This window comes from Papio anubis, chromosome 8, assembly GCF_008728515.1.
Source record: "Papio anubis isolate 15944 chromosome 8, Panubis1.0, whole genome shotgun sequence".
NCBI lineage: Eukaryota > Metazoa > Chordata > Mammalia > Primates > Cercopithecidae > Papio > Papio anubis.
The window spans coordinates 20094225-20114078 of NC_044983.1; the positions used below are offsets into that span (position 1 = coordinate 20094225).

At 44.2% G+C, this 19854-nt stretch overlaps 1 protein-coding gene and 2 long non-coding RNA genes across 6 annotated transcripts in view; 1 reads left to right on the plus strand and 2 right to left on the minus strand.

The window, feature by feature from the left end:
* XPO7 (exportin 7) overlaps nucleotides 1–11436 on the plus strand; it is an 89117-nt gene extending 77681 nt beyond the window's left edge. For 2 of the 4 annotated variants that reach the window (XM_031669418.1, XM_003902493.3), the window contains exons 22-28: nucleotides 3319–3401; nucleotides 3653–3867; nucleotides 4415–4553; nucleotides 6937–7097; nucleotides 8041–8139; nucleotides 8737–8864; nucleotides 9839–10495. In XM_031669418.1, coding sequence (XP_031525278.1) covers nucleotides 3319–3401; nucleotides 3653–3867; nucleotides 4415–4553; nucleotides 6937–7097; nucleotides 8041–8139; nucleotides 8737–8864; nucleotides 9839–9932 — 919 coding nt within the window. In that variant the 3' untranslated portion in view covers nucleotides 9933–10495. Of the gene's footprint in view, nucleotides 1–3318; nucleotides 3402–3652; nucleotides 3868–4414; nucleotides 4554–6936; nucleotides 7098–8040; nucleotides 8140–8736; nucleotides 8865–9838 lie in introns of all 4 variants that reach the window. The other 2 variants (XM_009212630.4, XM_003902494.5) reach the window with 1 other exon arrangement.
* The window catches only part of LOC116276339, a 34970-nt gene that overhangs the window by 5827 nt on the left and 9289 nt on the right, over nucleotides 1–19854 (minus strand). The gene's annotated exons all lie outside the window — the stretch shown is intronic.
* On the minus strand, nucleotides 9864–17960 carry LOC110743916. The gene is made up of 2 exons (XR_002523725.1): nucleotides 12419–17960; nucleotides 9864–12122 (listed from the first exon to the last, which is right to left on the minus strand). It is a non-coding gene; the product is annotated as an uncharacterized LOC110743916 (long non-coding RNA).

Sequence of the window (19854 nt, forward strand, 5' to 3'; positions counted from 1 at the left end):
ATGTTAGTCAGGATGGTCTCAATATCCTGACCTCGTGATATGCCTGCCTCGGCCTCCCAAAGTGCTGGGATTACAGGCATGAGCCACCACGCCCGGCCAGTAAGTCACTTTTAAAAAGTCTCCAGTGGGGCACGGTGGCTCATGCCTGTAATCCTAGCTCTTTGGGAGGCCAAGGTGGGCAGATTGCTTGAATGCAGTAGTTCTAGATCAGCCTGGGCAACGTGGTGAAACTCACCTCTACAAAAAATTAGCTGGACATGGTAGCACACAACTGTAGTCCCAGCTACTCAGGAGGCTGAGATAGGAAGATCACTTTAGCCTGGGAGGCAGAAGTTGCAGTGAGCCAAGATTATGCCATTACACTCCAGCCTGGGTGACAGAACAAGACCCTGTCTCAAAATAAGTAAAATAAAAAGAATCTCCAGATGTCCATTCTTAGGAGAAGTAAATTTGGCAACCAAGATTCTGATTTCCTGCCCACAGATACAAAAGTTAACATCTGGTAATGGTGTCTTGTCCATCACATTTCATGGTTAGAGACATTGAGAAGGATAGGTATTGGAATACCCTTCCTTAAGAAAGGTATTTATTAGAGAGGTTGTGGCAGGATCAATAAAAATTTGCTTTTAAAAAGTGAGAAAGAAGGCCGGGCGCGGTGGCTCACGCCTGTAATCCCAGCACTTTGGGAGGCCAAGGCGGGTGGATCACAAGGTCAGGAGATGGAGACCACGGTGAAACCCCGTCTCTACTAAAAATACAAAAAATTAGCCGGGCGCGGTGGCAGGCGCCTGTAGTCCCAGCTACTCGGGAGGCTGAGGCAGAAGAATGGCGGGAACCCAGGAGACGGAGCTTGCAGTGAGCCGAGATCGCGCCACTGCACTCCAGCCTGGGCGACAGAGCGAGACTCCATCTCAAAAAAAAAAAAAAAAAAAAGTGAGAAAGATTTTCAAAACACCAAATTAAGGATAGTGAAAAAGAAAAGTCTAGCATCTTAGCTTTCCTAGAATTTCAGGAATGGGCATTGGTCTCTCATGGCAGTCCTGAGAGAATTAATAAGGTCTTTATTTTTATTTATTTATTTATTTATTTATTTTGAGACGGAGTTTCGCTCTTGTTGCCCAGGCTGAAGTGCAATGGCACTATCTTGGCTCACTGCAACTTACGCCTCTCGGGTTCAAGCAATTCTCCTGCCTCAGCCTCCCAAGTAGCTGGGGTTATAGGCATGCGCCACCACGCCCAGCTAATTTTGTGTTTTTAGTAGAAACGGGGTTTCTCCATGTTGGTCAGGCTGGTCTCAATCTCCCGACCTGAGGTGATCGCCCGCCTCGGCCTCCCAAAGTGCTGGGATTACAGGCGTGAGCCACCATGCCCAGCAGAATTAATAAGTTTTAAAACTGCCTTACGGAGTGGGTAATACTTAAAGAGGCTATAACTTCCCAGGAGACTTATATTCAAGAGTTACTCATTTATAAAATAGATGCTTGAGAGCACTTGCTCTTTGCCAAAACTTTTTTTTTTTTTTTTTTTTTTTTTTTGAGATGGAGTGTGGCTCTGTTGCTCAGACTGGAGTGCAGTGGTGTGATGTCGGCTCACTGCAAGCTCCACCTCCCGGGTTCACACCATTCTCCTGCCTCAGCCTCCTGAGTAACTGGGACTACAAGTGCCCACCACCACACCTGGCTAATTTTTTTGTATTTTTAGTAGAGACGGGGTTTCACCATGTTAGCCAGGATGGTCTCGATCTCACAACCTAAGTGATCATGCGCCTCAGTCTCCCAAAGTGCTGGGATTACAGGCGTGAGCCACCGTGGCCGGCCTCTTTGCCAAAACTTCTTAGCCACTATGCCAGACAAAATCTCTACCCTCTTTGATTTTACAAATGGTGGGGAAGACAGACAATAAAAACACGTATGAAAGATCTTTCCAGTGATTAAGGGCCATGAAACAAAATAAAACAAGGCAGTAAAATAGAGGGCAATTGAAGGACAGGAGGGTCGGGGAAGACCTCTCAGAGAAGGTAATATTAACTAGGATCTAAATGACAAGAAAGATTCCAGTAGCCCTGCAAAGATAAGGAGTCTTCTAAACAGAAAACAGCTGCAGGAGTCCTGAGATAGGACAAGCTTGTTGGGACTTGTGGCAGGAGCCTGGTTGGTGGGGGAGTCTGTGGGAGTGGGTCAGACCAGCGAGCGGAGCCAGATGATCTAGCACCTTTGCACAGCAGTGATGAGGAGTGGCATTGATTCTCGTCGCAGTGGGAAGCCGCTCGAGTGTTTTCAACAAGGGATTAAAATTATCTCATTTAAGTTTTTGAAAGGCTACCATGTGAAGAATGGGACTGAAGGCAGATTAGAAGCAGAGAGAATATAAGGGAAAGGTGGATTTGGGGTTATTTTAGAGTTAGATGTTGATGAATTCAGTGTGGGGGTGTAGGAAAGAGGAAGTAGGAAGGACTCCTGGGCTTTTCAGATCTTACCAACTTGAATCTAATAAAGCTCATCAAAACATAGAGCAGACAAAAGAGTCAGGAACTTACAACCAAGATGGTTACAAATTTTGGCCTTCTCTGTCTGACTTCTTTTGGACCATTCCAAGTCCCTATGCATCTTTTCTTCATATAAAATGGTAACAATGTTTTGGCCCCTCCCTCAGTTGCCACTGAAGCCGTAAAGGTGAAGGGCTCTGCATTAGTATCAAGAGGCGATGGGTAGAAAGTATACTTTAATCAAGGCCAGGCGCAGTGGCTCACGCCTGTAATCCCAGCACTTCGGGAGGCTGAGGTGGGCGGATCACAAGGTCAGGAGATGGAGACCATCCTGGTTAACACGGTGAAACCCCGTCTCTACTAAAAATACAAAAAATTAGCCGGGCATGGTGGCTGGTGCCTATAGTCCCAGCTACTTTGGAGGCTGAGGCAGAAGAATGTTGTGAACCCAAGAGGCGAAGCTTGCAGTGAGCTGAGATCGCACCACTGCACTCTAGCCTGGGTGACAGAGCAAGACTCCGTCTCAAAAAAAAAGAAAATATACTTAATCAAATAAGAATTTTCAAATAGTAATTTTATCTGCTGCTGCATTTTTTTTCTTATAAATGTTTTTAATTTGAGCAGCAGAATCTGAATCTAGCATGTTGGTCTTCAGGGTAGAAGCTACTTCATGGTTAAATGTCTATAACTTGGTTATTCTCATATTAGGATAGGCAATTGCTTATCTTAATGTAAATACAGGATCACCCAAAGTACTCAGATGAGAGCCTCAAGTACCCCAGTCTTCCAAGAAAACACCTCTGACTTTTTCTCCTTCTGTGCTCTCTGCTCAGATCCCAGCGACTCCAGTTTGATGTCTCTTCCCCCAATGGCATCTTACTCTTCCGAGAAACCAGCAAGATGATTACAATGTATGGTAAGTGCTTCAGATAATCATGCCTCTAGAAGTTAATTCCAGCTCAGTCACCACACTGTAACCAGCATGTGGGTCTCCAGCCAGCCCTGGCAGCAGCCAGGACAGCATTCCTATTTATGCTAATACGTGTGCATTAGAGTGCCACCTGTCACCAGGGACCTGCTGGAACTTGTATGCCTTTGGAGTAGGAAGGCTGAACTAAACGAGCACTTCTAATGTGGTTGAATAACATATATGACATGTCTACTCAGGCAATCGCATCCTGACACTAGGAGAGGTCCCAAAGGATCAGGTCTATGCTCTGAAGCTCAAGGGCATCTCCATCTGCTTCTCCATGCTGAAGGCTGCTCTCAGTGGGAGTTACGTCAATTTTGGAGTCTTTCGTCTCTATGGAGATGATGCCCTGGACAATGCTCTGCAGACCTTCATCAAGCTGCTCCTCTCTATTCCCCACAGTGATCTCTTGGTAAGCCTTACACTGCATTGCCAGAATCTTGTTCCTCATCACATTCAGCCTTTTTCACCTGAGACCATGATTAAACACTGCTTTTTTTTTTTTTTTTTTTTTTTTGAGATGGAGTCTCGCTCTGCCGCCCAGGCTGGAGTGCTGTGGCCGGATCTCAGCTCACTGCAAGCTCCACCTCCCGGGTTCATGCCATTCTCCTGCCTCAGCCTCCCGAGTAGCTGGGACTACAGGCGCCCGCCATCTCGCCCGGCTAGTTTTTTGTATTTTTTAGTAGAGACGGGGTTTCACCGTGTTCGCCAGGATGGTCTTGATCTCCTGACCTCGTGATCCACCCGTCTCGGCCTCCCAAAGTGCTGGGATTACAGGCTTGAGCCACCGCGCCCGGCCTTAAACACTGCTCTTGAGAAACTATATAAGCTAGCTCCTTTTGCTGTAACTAAGTCTTCTGTTTTCCCAGCTGAAAGGAGCTAAGCTATTTAAGATCGTCCCCCTGCATGCTGGAGTGCATAGTGCCTAAGCTGATTTTCTTCTTCCTCCTCTCCCACAGGATTACCCCAAGCTCAGCCAGTCTTATTATTCACTACTGGAAGTCCTGACCCAGGACCATATGAACTTTATTGCAAGCCTGGAACCTCGTGTCATCATGTATATTCTCTCTTCCATTTCTGAAGGACTTACTGCACTTGGTAAGCACCTGGGTGGGGTGAGTTGGTAGCTTTGTTTTTTTACCACTTAACTAAACAGAAAGAGAGAATCTTGCCCCAGTGTCCAAAAAGATCACTGCCTTGGGGGTTTGGCCATAACAATAAAGTATATAGTGCACAGCACATGCTCATCCAGCAGACACTCACTGATCGCCTCCTAAGTACAAGGCACTGTGGAAGCACTGAGGATACAGTAATTAACAACATATAGTCCCGTCCTTAAGGGGCTTATCTGGTGGGTAGAACAGACACATGAGCAAACAACTGCCTGTTTACCATACTTAACCGCTTAAACATTACAATAGGGGTGAGTACAGAGTGCTACACAAGCCCTCAAGAATACCTAGACTCCTGGTTATGAGGAGGTCAGGATCAAGGAAGACTGGCTGGAAGACTTGGCATCAAAGCATAAACCTAAAAGCTGGACAGGTGTTACCCTGGTTAGCCAGGGAGGGTTCCTAGCAGCAGAGACAGCAAGCACTTGCACCTGTAGACGAAGGAACCAGGAAATCCAGACGGCTGGCACACTAGTCCAGAGGAGTCAGGAATGAATTGAAGCTTTAGAGATAAGCAGGAGCAAATCTGGAGATCTTGAGGGGGATCCGCCCATAAGCTGTATTAGGCCGTTTGAATTGTGTCCTGAGGGCCGTGGAGGCTGGGGAAAGGTTTCATGCAGCTAGCTCCATAAGTTTTTTCATCCTAGTCCATATGGCTCCTGTCAACCATTTTGTTTCTAGGCTACCTTCCAACAATCTTTTTTTTTTTTTTGAGACTGAGTCGCTCTGTCGCCCAGGCAGAAATCTCGGCTCACTGCAACCTCTGCCTCCCGAGTTCACGCCATTCTCCTGCCTCAGCCTCCTGAGTAGTTGGGACTATAGGCACCCACCACCACACCTGGCTAATTTTTTTGTATTTTTAGTAGAGACGGGGTTTCACCATGTTAGCCAGGATGGTCTCGATCTCCTGACCTCGTGATCTGCCTGGCTCGGCCTCCCATAGTACTGAGATTACAGGCATGAGGTACTGTGCCTGGCCCAACAATCTTATGTGTTCAGGGAATAAAACACATTTTTATATTACGCTGAACAAAACGTAAGTAGGAAGATTAAGTCAACTGCCAAATAGTGATGATATATTGCAAATACACATAGACTGACTTTTGGATTGTCAACTGTGGTGAATTATCCATGCCTCTGTGCCACTTTGATACACATTGACTTCCATCATTCTATGAGGGTGCGTAGCCATACCTAGTACAGTCCAATCAAGGTATCAGCCCTTGTTTTGGAAGACTTTTTTATATCTTATTGAAAATACAGGGACCTGGCCGGGCATGGTGGCTCACGCCTGTAATCCCAGCACTTTGGGAGGCTGAGGCAGGCAGATCACAAGGTCAGGAGTTCAAGAGCAACCTGGCCAATATGGTGAAACCCTGTCTCTACTAAAAATACAGAAATTAGCTGGGCGTGGTGGCACGTGCCTGTAGTCCCAGCTACTCTGGAGGCTGAGGCAGAAGAATCGCTTGCACTCCAGCCTGGGCGACAGAACAAGACTCAATCTCAAAAAGAAAAAAAAGAAAAGAAAAAGAAAGTAGAGGGACCTTTGCATAAACCGTCAGTCCCGTAGGAATCAGAGACTTGTTTACTCTTTTAAGGGTTCAGCCCCTTAGTCCTTTGGCCTCACCTCATCAGAGTTCTGTCCACAGGTTGTGCTGTACTGTTGCCTTTGTAAAGATGTATAGATGAGTCTGCAGCTCCCCCCAGAGATGCTTTGGAGATAAACAGATGATGCAGCACACCCTATTCTAACAAACAATAAACATTCAGAGGCTACATCAATCTGGGTTTAATTACATCCCACTGGTAACTCAGAGCATAGGCTCATAAGCCAGGCTTCTTGGATTCTAATCACAGCTCCTGCAGTTACTAGCAGTTGATCATTAGGCCGATGCATAACCTCTCCTAATTCTAGTTTCCTCATGTGTAAAACAAAAAACCTACTTCCTGAATTCTTGAGAGGATAAATTAGAGATAACACCTATAAGGTACTTAGAACAAAATCTGGCACAAAAGAAGCACTTGCTGAATCGAACTGTTTGTTATTTTGTGTGAGGCAGAAGACGTATGTACATCCACAACACATTGAGCCAATAATTTCGGTATTTTTTATTACCACATACTCACTTTCAAACATAGAAATTGAGCCCTGCTATACAATGAGGGTGAGAGGTTAACACGAGTCATCTTGAGCAACCGCCTTGGCTGAATTGGCCACAGTACCCTAATGGATCTCACCCAAAGATAGTCCATATTTGCTCAGGCCACCATCAGTAGCTCTGCCCTACCCCTACCTTTCTTTCTTACAGACACCATGGTATGCACAGGCTGCTGCTCCTGCCTGGACCATATTGTAACATACCTCTTCAAGCAGCTATCACGTAGCACCAAGAAGAGGACCACACCCCTGAACCAGGAGAGCGACCGCTTTCTGCACATCATGCAGCAGCATCCAGAGATGATCCAGCAGGTAAGAAAGTGGAGGCATAGGAGGCAGTGATGGGGTGTCCCACAGAGGAAGGACCTGTGCAAGACAGGGGAGCCCACACATGATTAACGTAACATCTCATCAGGTTCCTGCTGCTGAGATGAAGTCCGTGTCTTAAAGTTGCAGTGGATTTTGAGTTTGCCAGGTAATCACTGGATGTAGAAAAAACTCAGGTTCTGGATTATTATTCTTGAGTGTCACAACGACCCCTGTGCCCTGGACCCATCTCATGAGCACTATCCTCTATCCGTGAAAATTACTTCGCTCGCCCACTGCTATAAATAGAGCAAGAGTTAGCAGCATCCAGCTTTCTAAAGGCCTGCGTTCCTGTTTACAAAACAGGAACAAGAATGTAAGACAGAAGGAAATAACTGGCCACAGAGAGATCAAACCATATGCTTGCTTTTATTTTATTTGTATGTGTCTTGAAGTAACTTACAGAAATACATGCTAGATGAAAATAGATAAGGAAATGGGATCAGTAACTATTGAGATTTTAGCCAGTATTACCTTTGTCCACACTGTTCTCTAAAGAAGCAGAGAAATAATTCAGAACTCCATCACGTTCACAAAATGTCATAAAGCTGTCAACTCTGAGTACCTGGAAGGGATCATGCAAGGTGGTTTTGCTTACTGTAATTTTGTTACGTGACCCCATCCCATTCCCCACAAGTTGGGGTGACCTGGAAAGATCCATTTGTAAGTGAAGTAATCAAACCAATTTTAAGAATAAGAAAGGAAATGAGTATCTTAGAAGAAAAGGTAACCTTGAAATATAAGACTCAGATGAAGCTTCACAAACTATTTGTCTGATTTACCCTATACAGAAAAGGCCTTCAGCCTAATATACTCCTGTATTTGGAATCTGTCGTTTTATCTTGGGTAGCAGTACATTAGGTCACTGCATCAAATTCTCTATTTTCAGATGCTGTCCACGGTGCTGAACATCATCATCTTTGAAGACTGTAGGAACCAGTGGTCTATGTCCCGACCACTACTTGGCTTGATATTGCTTAATGAAAAGGTGAGAGAGCCGGCTCCCTGGTGCCAACCCCAGAAGCAGTGAAAACCACGCACTTGCTATCACCAAGCACTGGGAGAAATGCGTATAGAAACACCCCACGGTGGTGAAACAGGGAAAATGGGTCATTTACTGAGCATGTCCCTTTCAATTCACATTTGTGCTTTCAATATCATATAATCACTTAACTGTTAGAAGTCAGCATGTGTGGTAGCTCACAGACACAGGATAAAGGAGGGTTTCCCCTAGGCAGTAAAAGAAACCTTTCAAGGAAATAATGTACCTGGGTATCAGAGGACCTAAAACCTAAGTTCCAGTTCTAGCTCTGCTATAAACAAGTCTTGAGATTCCGATAAAAGAAAGGTCTGGATCAGATGACCCTTTTAAAGTACTTTACAATTTAAAAATTCTTTATTTTCTTAGTAGGATGAAGACATATTATCCCACAAGTGCTTGCCTGAATTTTTTTTTTAAGTGTCCAATTTTAGTAGATACTCCATTCCTCCTTAGAGAAAAACATTCTTCAACCCTGCAGATGACAGAGGGCTAATCTGCCTTCCCCTGCTTCTCTTACCTTCTGTTCCACTCCTTGCCCCACAGTATTTTTCTGACCTAAGGAACAGTATCGTGAACAGCCAGCCACCAGAGAAGCAGCAGGCCATGCACCTGTGTTTTGAGAACCTGATGGAAGGCATTGAGCGAAATCTTCTTACGAAAAACAGAGACAGGTGAGTATAGAGCGTCCTGCCTAGAAACCTCAATTGCTATTTTTCAAATCAACGAAACAGGCAGTTCCTTTAAAGTGTTTGTACATCTGTGTTTGGAGGCCATCTAAAGCAGTGCTATCCAATAGAAAAGTGAGCCATGTTAAACAGGCAAAATTCATTTTAATAATATATTTTATTTAACCCATTGTATCTAAAATACTGTATCAATGTGTAATCAATATTTTTAAATTGTGGGTTTTCACATTCTTTTTGTACTACATTTTCACAATCCTGTGTACTTTACATTTAACAGCATATGTTAGTTCATATATTTTCATCAGAAATACTTGATCTGTATTTAGATTTCATAAATTTACAGTTGACAAAGTAGGTTCCCATAATACCCAGATTGTTTCAGACATACCTAGGGATTTTCCAATAACTGCATTGTGTATCTGGGCTTTGCAATTAATTTTTAAATTTTATTTAATTTTAATTAATTTAAAATAAGGCATTTTAATTTAAAATTAAGATGCAGTTGGGGAGCTGAATGTTAAATTGTATTTAATTTGGATTCATTTTCTCAGTCACACTGGCCATAATTTAGGGGCTCGGTAGCCGTATGCGGTTATCAGCTGCCCTATTGGACAGCACGGCACTACACCACCTGGTCTTGCTGCATTAAGAAATGAGATGACTTCATTGGTTTACTGCCCTCACGTGTGAGGGCAACTTCCTACCTCTGTCAGTGAGATTTCTTTTGGGCTGCCATGAGCCCATGGTAGCCCTCAGGGCCCCAGATTTGACCAGATCTCTAGGCCAACTTTCTCTTAGAGTCTTAAGACTGAAATTAACTGATCTTTGAAACAGAACCCATCAATTCATACATTCTACTTCCCATGGTTTAAAAAAAAAAAAAAAAAAACCTGTTAGGCAAATACCTCCCCCCACCCCCGCCACTCTCCTCCCCCAACCCACATGCATCCTCTCTGCAGGTTCACCCAGAACCTGTCAGCATTCCGTCGAGAAGTCAACGACTCGATGAAGAATTCCACTTATGGCGTGAATAGCAATGACATGATGAGCTGACACCTCCTTGGACTCTACCTGTACAGAGCAGCGTCCCTTGGTTTGGCCCAGAGGGGCGAACAATTGCAAGGGAGAGGGCCTGGCTGATCCTGGCTCTTTTCTCCAGGGGTGTGGGGAAAATGGCAAAGGTCAACTAGCTACATCCCCAGGGAATAGGGGTGTGAGTGCACTCACTAGGGGGCAGGGCGCTGCTGGTTCCTGGGGGACTGGGTGGGAAGGGTGGTGGGAGGAGATAAGAGACACAAACTGAGACTCCAGCCTCTCTTCCTGGGGCCACCCAAGGGGGGAGAACCCCTAGTGTCCTGCCACAACCTGCCTTGTATAAACATGTACATTTTTTCATAACATTTTGAACAAGGTTTATATTGACTCAAGTTTAAAAACAAAAAGTGTGACTGAAAAATTTTTACAGAGTCTAGTGCACCAATGCTGATGTGAGGGGTTGTGTATGCGAGTGAAGAAAATGTGTATTCTGGTGGCCTGAAGCTTTACTGGACAAGGATGTGTGAGAGTGCAGAGATATATTTAGTGACACAGTAGAGAGGCAAAAAAAAAAAAAAAAAGCTAAAATTCCAAATGTATATTTTTTCGTATTGCCCTGTCCTCACCCAGAAATATCACTTCCTGTTACTGTATTAACCCTTGTTATTAGGAACTCTAAGCCATGCCAGAACACCGTCCCTCCCCTTGGACCATATAGATTCTGCCCTGGGTCCCTAGCCCCTTGCAGTGATAAATAACTCCAGCTAAAAGTGTTTGGTGTTCTTATCTCCATCCTCTTTCCTACTTTGCTTACCCTCATCCTCAGACAGATGCCTCTTGCTTTTAAAAGTTGGATTTAACGACGTGTTGTAGGGTTCTTGGTCTCTGTGAAGGTAGAGACCAGAGAGAAGGAAGTGAGCCCACTGCTCTCCTGTGGAGCAATGTGGGTGAGTCCACCAGAGGCCCTGCTGTGTGTGGCCAATAAATTTTAGTCTTCCCCAGCCCTCGAGGCAGTGTGTGTGGATGTATGCGTGTGGATATTTATATATGTACCCTGCACTCATGAATGTATGAACTGGAGGAAGTTACTACAGTGGAGGGGTTCTTAATAACAAGGTCTACCTAGCATGAAGTATTTAACATTCTCCCACCCCTTAAAAAATATACATTTTTATAAAATGAAAACCATAATAAATGTTTTGAATATTAAAAAAAGAAATAACCTACAGAGGAAAATTAATGGAGAAAGCTATTTGCCTTGTACTTTTTCCACAACTGTTGCTGCTAGTTGTACACATCTCTAGTTCAGCTCTTGCCCACGGGACACTCATCAATTAGGTTTTATTTTTATTTCTCTCCTCTACCCCCAGAAACAAGCCTGTTAATTTTTTTCCCTTCTCCTCTGGCGACTGTGTGATGAATCCTTTCTTGCGTGATCAGGTTGCGGATAGACTTGTAAGGGTGTTTGCTGCATACAGTGTAAGCATTGTGACCGCCAATAAACTTCAATGGTTTCTACTGACCTGGCTTCAGCAATCATGTCCAGTGTGCGTCCAAGGACATGTCTCACTCAAAACACGTGAATATGTGTGAAACCTTCTTTAAAAGCCCGTGAATGACAGGGGCCCCTCCACCTGATCAAATTCACTTGTTTCTCATTGTACAAAGTCTGACTCAGTTTCTTTCAAAAGTATATGATTGATATATCTCTGTCAACAAAACCAGTCACATGCTATTGTCCACAGCTATGAAGCAGAAGCCATTCTACTTTTCTATTAGCTTTCAAATAATAACATGGCTACTAGCAGACAAGTAGTAATTGAAGAAAGCCCACTGTGTTAATATTCTGATATCAGCTTCTCTGATGTGGACTGAGTTTCATTCATTAGACTATGACAAGTTCAGGGGCAAATATTATCCCCCTGGAATATTTTGCAGACCTCACAGGCCAGATTTATCAAACGAGGAACACTTGTTAACAGAGACTACTTCTAACCCCTGCACTAAGTATTCAGAGTACCTGAGTATGAGGAAATTTGATTGCCAGAAACACAGAAAAGTATTAAGACACAGACGTGTGTGTACCTTAATGCAGGTTTCCATCCCATGACTCTCAGGCGCTAGGGTGCCATTCTTGTCTGCCTTGTGTAGATGTACTACTGCCTTTGCAGTTTCAGCTTTCTGGGAACTGCTATAGCTGCCTCGGTCCTAAGTTATTTCAAAGGCAAAAAAAATATTCTGATGGCTACAAGGCAAATGGAGTTGATTCATCTTAGCTAAATTCCATCTCTAAGCCTAACACATATTAAATGGTGAGTTTTCATTAATATGCATATACTTCTGACACATGACCCAGGGACCTGGAATTCTGATTCTATAGTTAGGTGACACAAAATAACTTTCTCATGGATACTTGAAGAGGAGTCCCCTTTCCCCAACTGTTTTGAGATGCTGATTAATCAGCAAAACTCCAGACCTCTCTCTTCCCTGGGCAAGAAACTCACCAAGGATGGTGGTCTCCTCAGTTCAGCCCTGAGTGTAGTCCAGTCACAAGGAGCCGTGATTAAAATCTTCCACAGCTTCATCAGATTTATTAAACAGTGAAGCTTTTCCCTCCTCTGCCATGGTTAAAATTTTCCACAACTTCATCAGACTTTTTAAACAGTAAAGCTGTTCCTTCCTTTGCTGACAATTCAAAGAGGGGGCACCAAATCACCTTTTGGTCAAAAATGGTCAGCGATTTCATATGATTCAACCTAGTAAATGTAAAAGTTGATTTTCTTTAGATTTTGGTTTTGCCAGAAATCATGAGATTTTATTCAGTCAAAACAAAAGTGTATTTGAGAATTTCTAGGTTTATTCCCTAGGCACTGTGTTCATCAAGTAAAGTGTCTTTAGATGATAGTGTTTCCTGACACAAACTATGCCTTACATTGAAAACTTTCTTTACTACAGATTATTAAATTGTATTTGTGTTTGTTGGCTCAGCCCAAGGGTTATCTATTCCCACTAACGTGTAAATCAGATAAAGGAAGAAAGGATTTGGCGCAGGATTGCAATTTTAAGTTTTTAAATTTGAAGAAGTAATGACTTTGGGCATAAGTGCCCATTTTCTAATGACAAGTGACAACCTAAGAAATAAGTTTTTCATTCTCTAAAACATTGGCTTTATTAAGGGACTTTTTCCCCTCCCCACAACCCCCCACTGGAAATAATGTTTTAGTACCTTTTGAAATTTCAGCTAAGTACATCAGACCACTTTCCAAAATATCCATGCTTGTGGGGTAACATGAATTAAATCTAGAAAGCCAGAGAAACTCCCTATATCATATTTGCCACCAGCCAAACCTGTCCAGGCCAACCCTAGCCCACGATTTTTGGCTAGATCTACAAGTCTAAATTGACATATAATGCTGCCAAAACTATCAAATGCCAAAGCCAAAAAGGAGAGGAAAGATAGTTATAGGGACCCTGTAAAAGCTACAAGCTTGTTGATTAGGCCTTGAAAACTGTAAGTGATTCTAACTACTTAAAAGTCCTGGTGGTTCTTTAAGTATTTGAAAGGATGAAAATGTTCATCAGCCATAATTAGATACTAGGTCATGTCTAAAAAGATTCTTGCCTCTGTAGCTTGTCCTCTGGGTCCATTACATTTATCTTGGGTGTCTTTATCCTGAACTCACTGGTCGGCTGCCACTTGGGTGCTTTTAAGGAAGAGCAGATCAACTAAGGGAATCAGGTGCCAGACAACGGGACGTGAGACTGTCAAGGTAGAGGATGAAATTAAGTTTGGAAAATCATTCCCCTTCCTCAGAAAAGCCTTCTGGTTCTCAGGACAGCCTGACTGCTACCCTTTGTCATCTGTTCATCAAATACTTATTCAGCATCTATTATGGGCCAAGTATCTTTTTGATGGTCAGCAATGGAAAAGGAAACTCAAAAGCAGAAAAAGTCATTTGCAAGGCAAATTTATCTCCATTCTTCTGTTTTGTGATCACTTAGTAATACAAACTGACTCTAAAATATAGTAAACAGTACTTAGAAAAGCACCATGCACAATTAAGCATACGGCAGCACCCATATGGCCTAAAAGAATGGCAAGTGGGGAATCTCCTGACCCTTGCTATTGAATCATGAAGTTAGCAAGTCAGAGCGTCTGGATTCAAGGTCTGGAGGACAGACTCAGGATAGAAACTAACTAATGGGCAGTGGATCAAGCCTTATGTAAAGCTCAGAAGGGACAATAAAGAGTCTAACGGGCACTCCCTACAGCTAGTGAAAGGGTGGGAGAATGTAAGAGCCGTGGTCTGAAAGTCAGAAAATGCAAACTTCTCCCTAGTTGACTATACTGTGTAAAGACGGTAAAGCATCCTCTCAAGGCCAAATTCAACTGGAAAATGGTTGGGAGTGCCAACTAAGATGATGGAAACAAAACCACTTTTAAGTTTAGAAGAATGCAGGCCATTATTTCACTAGGAAACTAGGTATCTACCCTTTAACACTTTGCAGTCCAGGGCATGTGTCACAAGTTAAAAACTTTTATCAGCCAAGCTACGAATGCTGCACCAGAATTCATAAATTCAACTATGCGGATACAACCACGATCTCTGCCTCCATATCCTACGCCTGGCCTTTTCAGGTCTGCAGAACTCTCTCTTCTCAGTCTAAATTTACATGCCCTTTGCTCGCCTACCGTTTTCTAAACCCCAAATTGGACCCAGTCCCTCTCTCAAGTCTCCCCTTACTGTGCCCGTTCCTAAGAGCCTTAGAGCCCACCTGCTCTTCTGTTTGGAGTGTTCCTAACCTCAACCCCTGCCTGTCCCAGTAGCCAAAGTGTGCTCCTTACGAGATGCGCCCAGACCATGGTGTCATGGCCAGTGACAAGGATGTACAGTTTCTGGGGCGTGTACAGTAAGGGGAGCGGTGGAACTAATTTGGTTGAAGCCCCAGCAGAGAGATGCCAGACTGTCTGGTTTATGCGGGTTAACCTCACATCGCTGCCATAGCTCACTACGACAATGAAAAGAGCAAAAGCTGTTGACACCATCCCGCCTGCACCCTGCGAAAGAAAGGGCGAGTTCCTACCCCACCCGGCCTGACCCTCCCCGGCCAGCGCCGCAGCCCCGGAAGTAATTTCGGAAGAAGTTTTTTCCACCGGGAGGTGGCGCCTGCGCACTCAGGTGTCCGCGTCCTCTGGTCCGGCTCTCGCCCCGCTTACGCTGCCGCGCGCAGGCGCAGTCCAGACTCGGTCCTGGCCGGGGTTTCTAGTGTTGCCGCTGGAAGAGCGAGGTCTTAATTGCTTTGCAGTGCTTTGCGGGAGCGTTCTTGGGGAAGTCCAAAGCTGGGCTCCTGCGGCCCTTGGGTCCCCACGGCGCCGTGTGCCTGGCAGAGGTTCGAGTTCACAGCAGGCAGCCGCAGTGCTAATCAGCGGCACTGTTCCCGGGCTGGGTGCAGCTGCTAAGGACAAGGTCCCTGCTCCGAAGAATGTGGTGGCGCGGGGATACCCTGAAAGGGACGGCCATGGCGCACACGAGATGCCCTAGGGTTCGTGGGAGGGCATGCAGGAGCAGCTCCCGCAGGGCTTGGCCCGCCAGAGAAGGCAAGGGAGAGCACTCGAAGCTGCACAAATGGCGTGGCTGGAGGGAAGGTGCAGCCTAGTGTGTGTCTGGATGAGGGCTGGCACAGGAGCTTGGTATTTGATCCTGAACGCTCTGCATTTCCAAAGGCCACTTGGCAAAGCAGCCTGGTGACCAGTCTTTGTTTAGCCCACCAGCTAGTGGGGAATACAGACTTGGACCAAGACAAGGACTGCAGGGAGAGTTGGGCGATGTTAGGAGAGGAGGGCTTTGTGATCAGTTGCATTTGGAGTAAAGATTCTAGTATGATTCCCAGGTTCCAGGACAGAGCGGCAACTGAGTAAGGAAGAGGGAGTGTGGAGCACTTTGGGGATGAGGGTGCAGGAGCGAAGGCACCGCGCTGGGTGAGCCTGGATGGGACTCCCATCCAGAGAATTCCCTGCTCTTGCAGGCAGAGCACTGGGGAGATTGCTACAGAAGAAAATGCCAGTCCCACAAAAGCTCAGAAAATAGTATAAAGGGGGCCACGAATGGTGGCTCATGCCTGTAATCCCAGCACTTTGGGAGGCCGAGGCAGGAGGATCTCTGGAGCCCAGGAGTTCAAGACCAGCCTGGGCAACATGGGGAGACCTTGTCTCGATTTTTCAAAAATAAAAATAGTGGTAGAGGGAACACCTCCCAGCTTACTTTGAAATAAGCAGTTTCCAAATACCAAAACCACAGACATTAAAGAGAAAAACAAAACCTTTTTAGACCACTATCCTTCATGAACACAAATGCAAAACTCCTTAACAAAAGAGAAGCAAGTCAAATCCAACAGTACATTTAAAAAGTGGCTGGGCACAGTGGCTCACACCTGTAACCCCAGCACTTTGGGAGGCTGAGGTGGAAGGATGACTTGAGTTCAGGAGGTGGAGACCAGCCTAGACAACATAGTAAGACCCCATCCCTACAAAAAGTGAACAAGACTCATGAGCATATTGGCACTTGCCTGTGGTCCAGCTACTCTGGAGGCTGAGGTGGGAGGGTCACTTAAGCCCAGGAGGCAAAGGCTGCAGTGAGCTATGATCCCAACACTGCACTCCAGCCTGGGTGACAGAGCAAGACCCTATCTCAAAACCAAAAAACACTAGGGGGAAGGGGAGGCATATAAAATGACCAATGGGATTGATCCTAGGAATGCAAGGTTGGTTTGAATTTTTTTAATAAATGTAATTAACCACATAAAATAAAGGATAAGTAATGGCTCATCTCAATAGATAAAGATGTGACAAAACTTAATATCCATCCATGATTAGAAAATAAAAACTCAGCAAACTAGGAATAGAAAGAAAACAATCCAATAAAAGACATCTATGAAAAACCAACCATTAACAACATACTTAAAAGTGAAAGACTGACTGATTCCCCTAAGATCATGAATAAGGCAAGGTTGCCTATTTTCAACACTTCTATTCAGCATTGTGCCAGAGGTTCTAACCAGAGCAAAAAGGCACAAAAAAGAAATGACAGGCACACAGATGAGAAAGGAAAAAGTAAAACTGTTTATTCACAGGTGTCATGATTTGAGGTGTAAAAAAAGCTATTGTAACAAGGGAATTTAGCAACACAGAATAGAATGTCAACATACAAAAAATTTTATTTCTTTATACCAACAAGAAACAATTACAAGGTGAAATTTTAAAATACGTACCTGAATCTTAGCTGAGAATATTTTTTTTAATTAATTAGCAAAATATATACCATTTTCTGTGGCATCCAAAAACATGAAATACATAATAAATTTAGCAATATATGTGCCGTATCTGTACACTAAATTCTATAAACCATTGCTGAGGAAAATTAAAGATTTTAATTGGTGTAACATGTTTGTGAATTGGATGAATAAAATTTGTGATGTCAAGTCCCAATAAAAATCCCAAGAGGTTTTTTTTTGTAGCAACAAGTTGAATCTTACATTTATATAAAAATGCAAAGAATCTGGAATAACCAAAACAATTCTGAAATAGAAAAAGAATCCTAACTCATGCTACCTAATTTCAAGGTTTACTATAAAAATACAGTAATCAAGACAGTGTGGCATTGACACTAGGATAGGATAGACATGCAGATCAGTGAAGCAGAATAAAGTCCAAAAACAGAACAACATATGTGGTGAATTGATTTTCAACAAAGATGCCGAAGTAATTCACTAGGAAAACATTATCTCTTCCAAAAATAGTACTGGAGGAACTGGATATGCAGTTGAGGGGAAAAATAAACTCTGATCCTTATCTAACACCATACACAAAAACTCAAAATGTACGACAGATGTAAAAGATAAAATATTTCTAGAAGAGAACTTAAAACAAAAACAAACAACTTTCATTACCTTGGGTTAAGCCAAGATGTCTTAAGACACCAAAAGCATGAGCCATAAAAGAAAAAAAAAAAAAAAGAACTTCAAATTTCAAATTTTCTGCCCTGCAAAAGACACGTTTTTTTTTTTGAGACAGAGTCTCACTTTGTCACCCAGGCTGGAGTGCCGGGGCGTGATCTCGGCTCACTGCAAGCTCCGCCTTCCCGGGTTCACACCATTCTCCTGCTTCAGCCTCCCAAGTAGCTGGGACTACAGGCGCTGGCCACCGCACCTGCTAAGTTTTTGTATTTTTAGTAGAGGGTTTCACCGTGGTCTTGATCTCCTGACCTCGTGATCCGCCCACCTCGGCCTCCCAAAGTGCTAGGATTACAGGTGTGAGCAACCACACCTGGCCCAAAAGACCCTATTTTTAAAATGAAACAGCAAGCCACAGATTAGAGTGAAAAAAATCTTTGAACATATATATTTGACACAAAACAGGTATCCAGTAAATTAAAAAAAAAGAAGGGCCAGGTGCAGTGGCTCACACCTGCAATCTAGCACTTTGGGAGACCAAGGTAGGAGGATTCCTTGAGCTCAGGAGTTCAAGACCAGCCTGGGCAATATAGTGAGACCTCATTTCTACAACAACAACAAAAAATTTAATTAACCAAGCATGGTGGTGCATTCCTGTAATTCCAACTGTTTGGGAGGCTGAAGTGGGAGGATCACTTGAGCCAGGGAGGCAGAGCCTGCAGTGAGCCATGATGTTACCACAGCACTGCAGCCTGGGCAACAGAGCAAGACCTTGTCTAAAAAAAAAAATAAAAGAAGAAAAAAGAAACATACACACACAAAACTCACTGAGAATAACACAACTTTAAAATGGACAAAATAGTTGAACATGCATTTTGTAAAATCAGATCTACAAATGACCAATAATCACCTTGAAAAGAAGCTCAAAATCACTTGTCATCAAGAAAATCCAAATAAAAACCACAATGAAATGCCACAATACATCCACTAGAATGGCTACAATTAACACCGAATGCCAACTGTTGGCAAAGATGTAGAATAATTAGAATTATTATACACTGGCCGGGCACAGTGGCTCACGCCTGTAATCTCAGCACTTTGGGAGGCCGAGGTGGCTGGATCACAAGGTCAAGAGATCGAGAGCATCCTGGCCAACATGGTGAAACCGCATGTCTACTAAAAATACAAAAATTAGGCCAGGCACAGTGGCTTACACCTGAAATCCCAGCATTTTGGGAGGCCAAGGCAGGTGGATCACAAGGTCAGTAGTTCAAGACCAGCCTGGACAAGATGGTGAAACCCAGTCTCTACTAAAAATATAAAAATTAGCCGGACATGGTGTGGGTGCTTGTAATCCCAGCTACTCAGGAGGCTAAGGCAGAGAATTGCTTGAACCTGGAAGGCAGAAGTTGCAGTGAGGTGAGATTGTGCCACTGCACTCCATCCTGGGCGATAGAGCAAGACTCTATCTTGGAAAAAGAAAGTACAAAAAATTAGCTGGGCATGATGGCACACACCTGTAGGTGTGCTTCCGGGAGAGAGCTGAGGCAGGAGAATTGCAGGAGTGCTTTTTTGAGCGAGGAGTCTGGCAGCTGTAAGCCCAGGCTGGAGTGCAGTGGCTGGCGATCTCGGCTCACTGCAAGCTCCCGCCTCCTGGGTTCACACCATTCTCTCAGCCTCGGTAGCTGGGACTACAGGCCCTGCCGTGCCGGCTAATTTTTGTATTTTTAGTAGAGACGGGGTTTCACTGTGGTCTCAATCTCCTGACCTTGTGATCCGCCCGCCTCGGCCTCCCAAAATGCTGGGATTACAGGCGTGAGCCACCGCGCCCGGCAAGAATTCTTATACGTTATATGTAGAAATGTAAAATGGTACAGCACAGCCAGATGTGGTGACACATGCCTGTCGTCCCAGCTACATGGGAGGCTGAGGTGAAAGGATCACCTGAGCCCAGGGGGGTCAAGGCTACAGTGAACCATGATCATGCCAC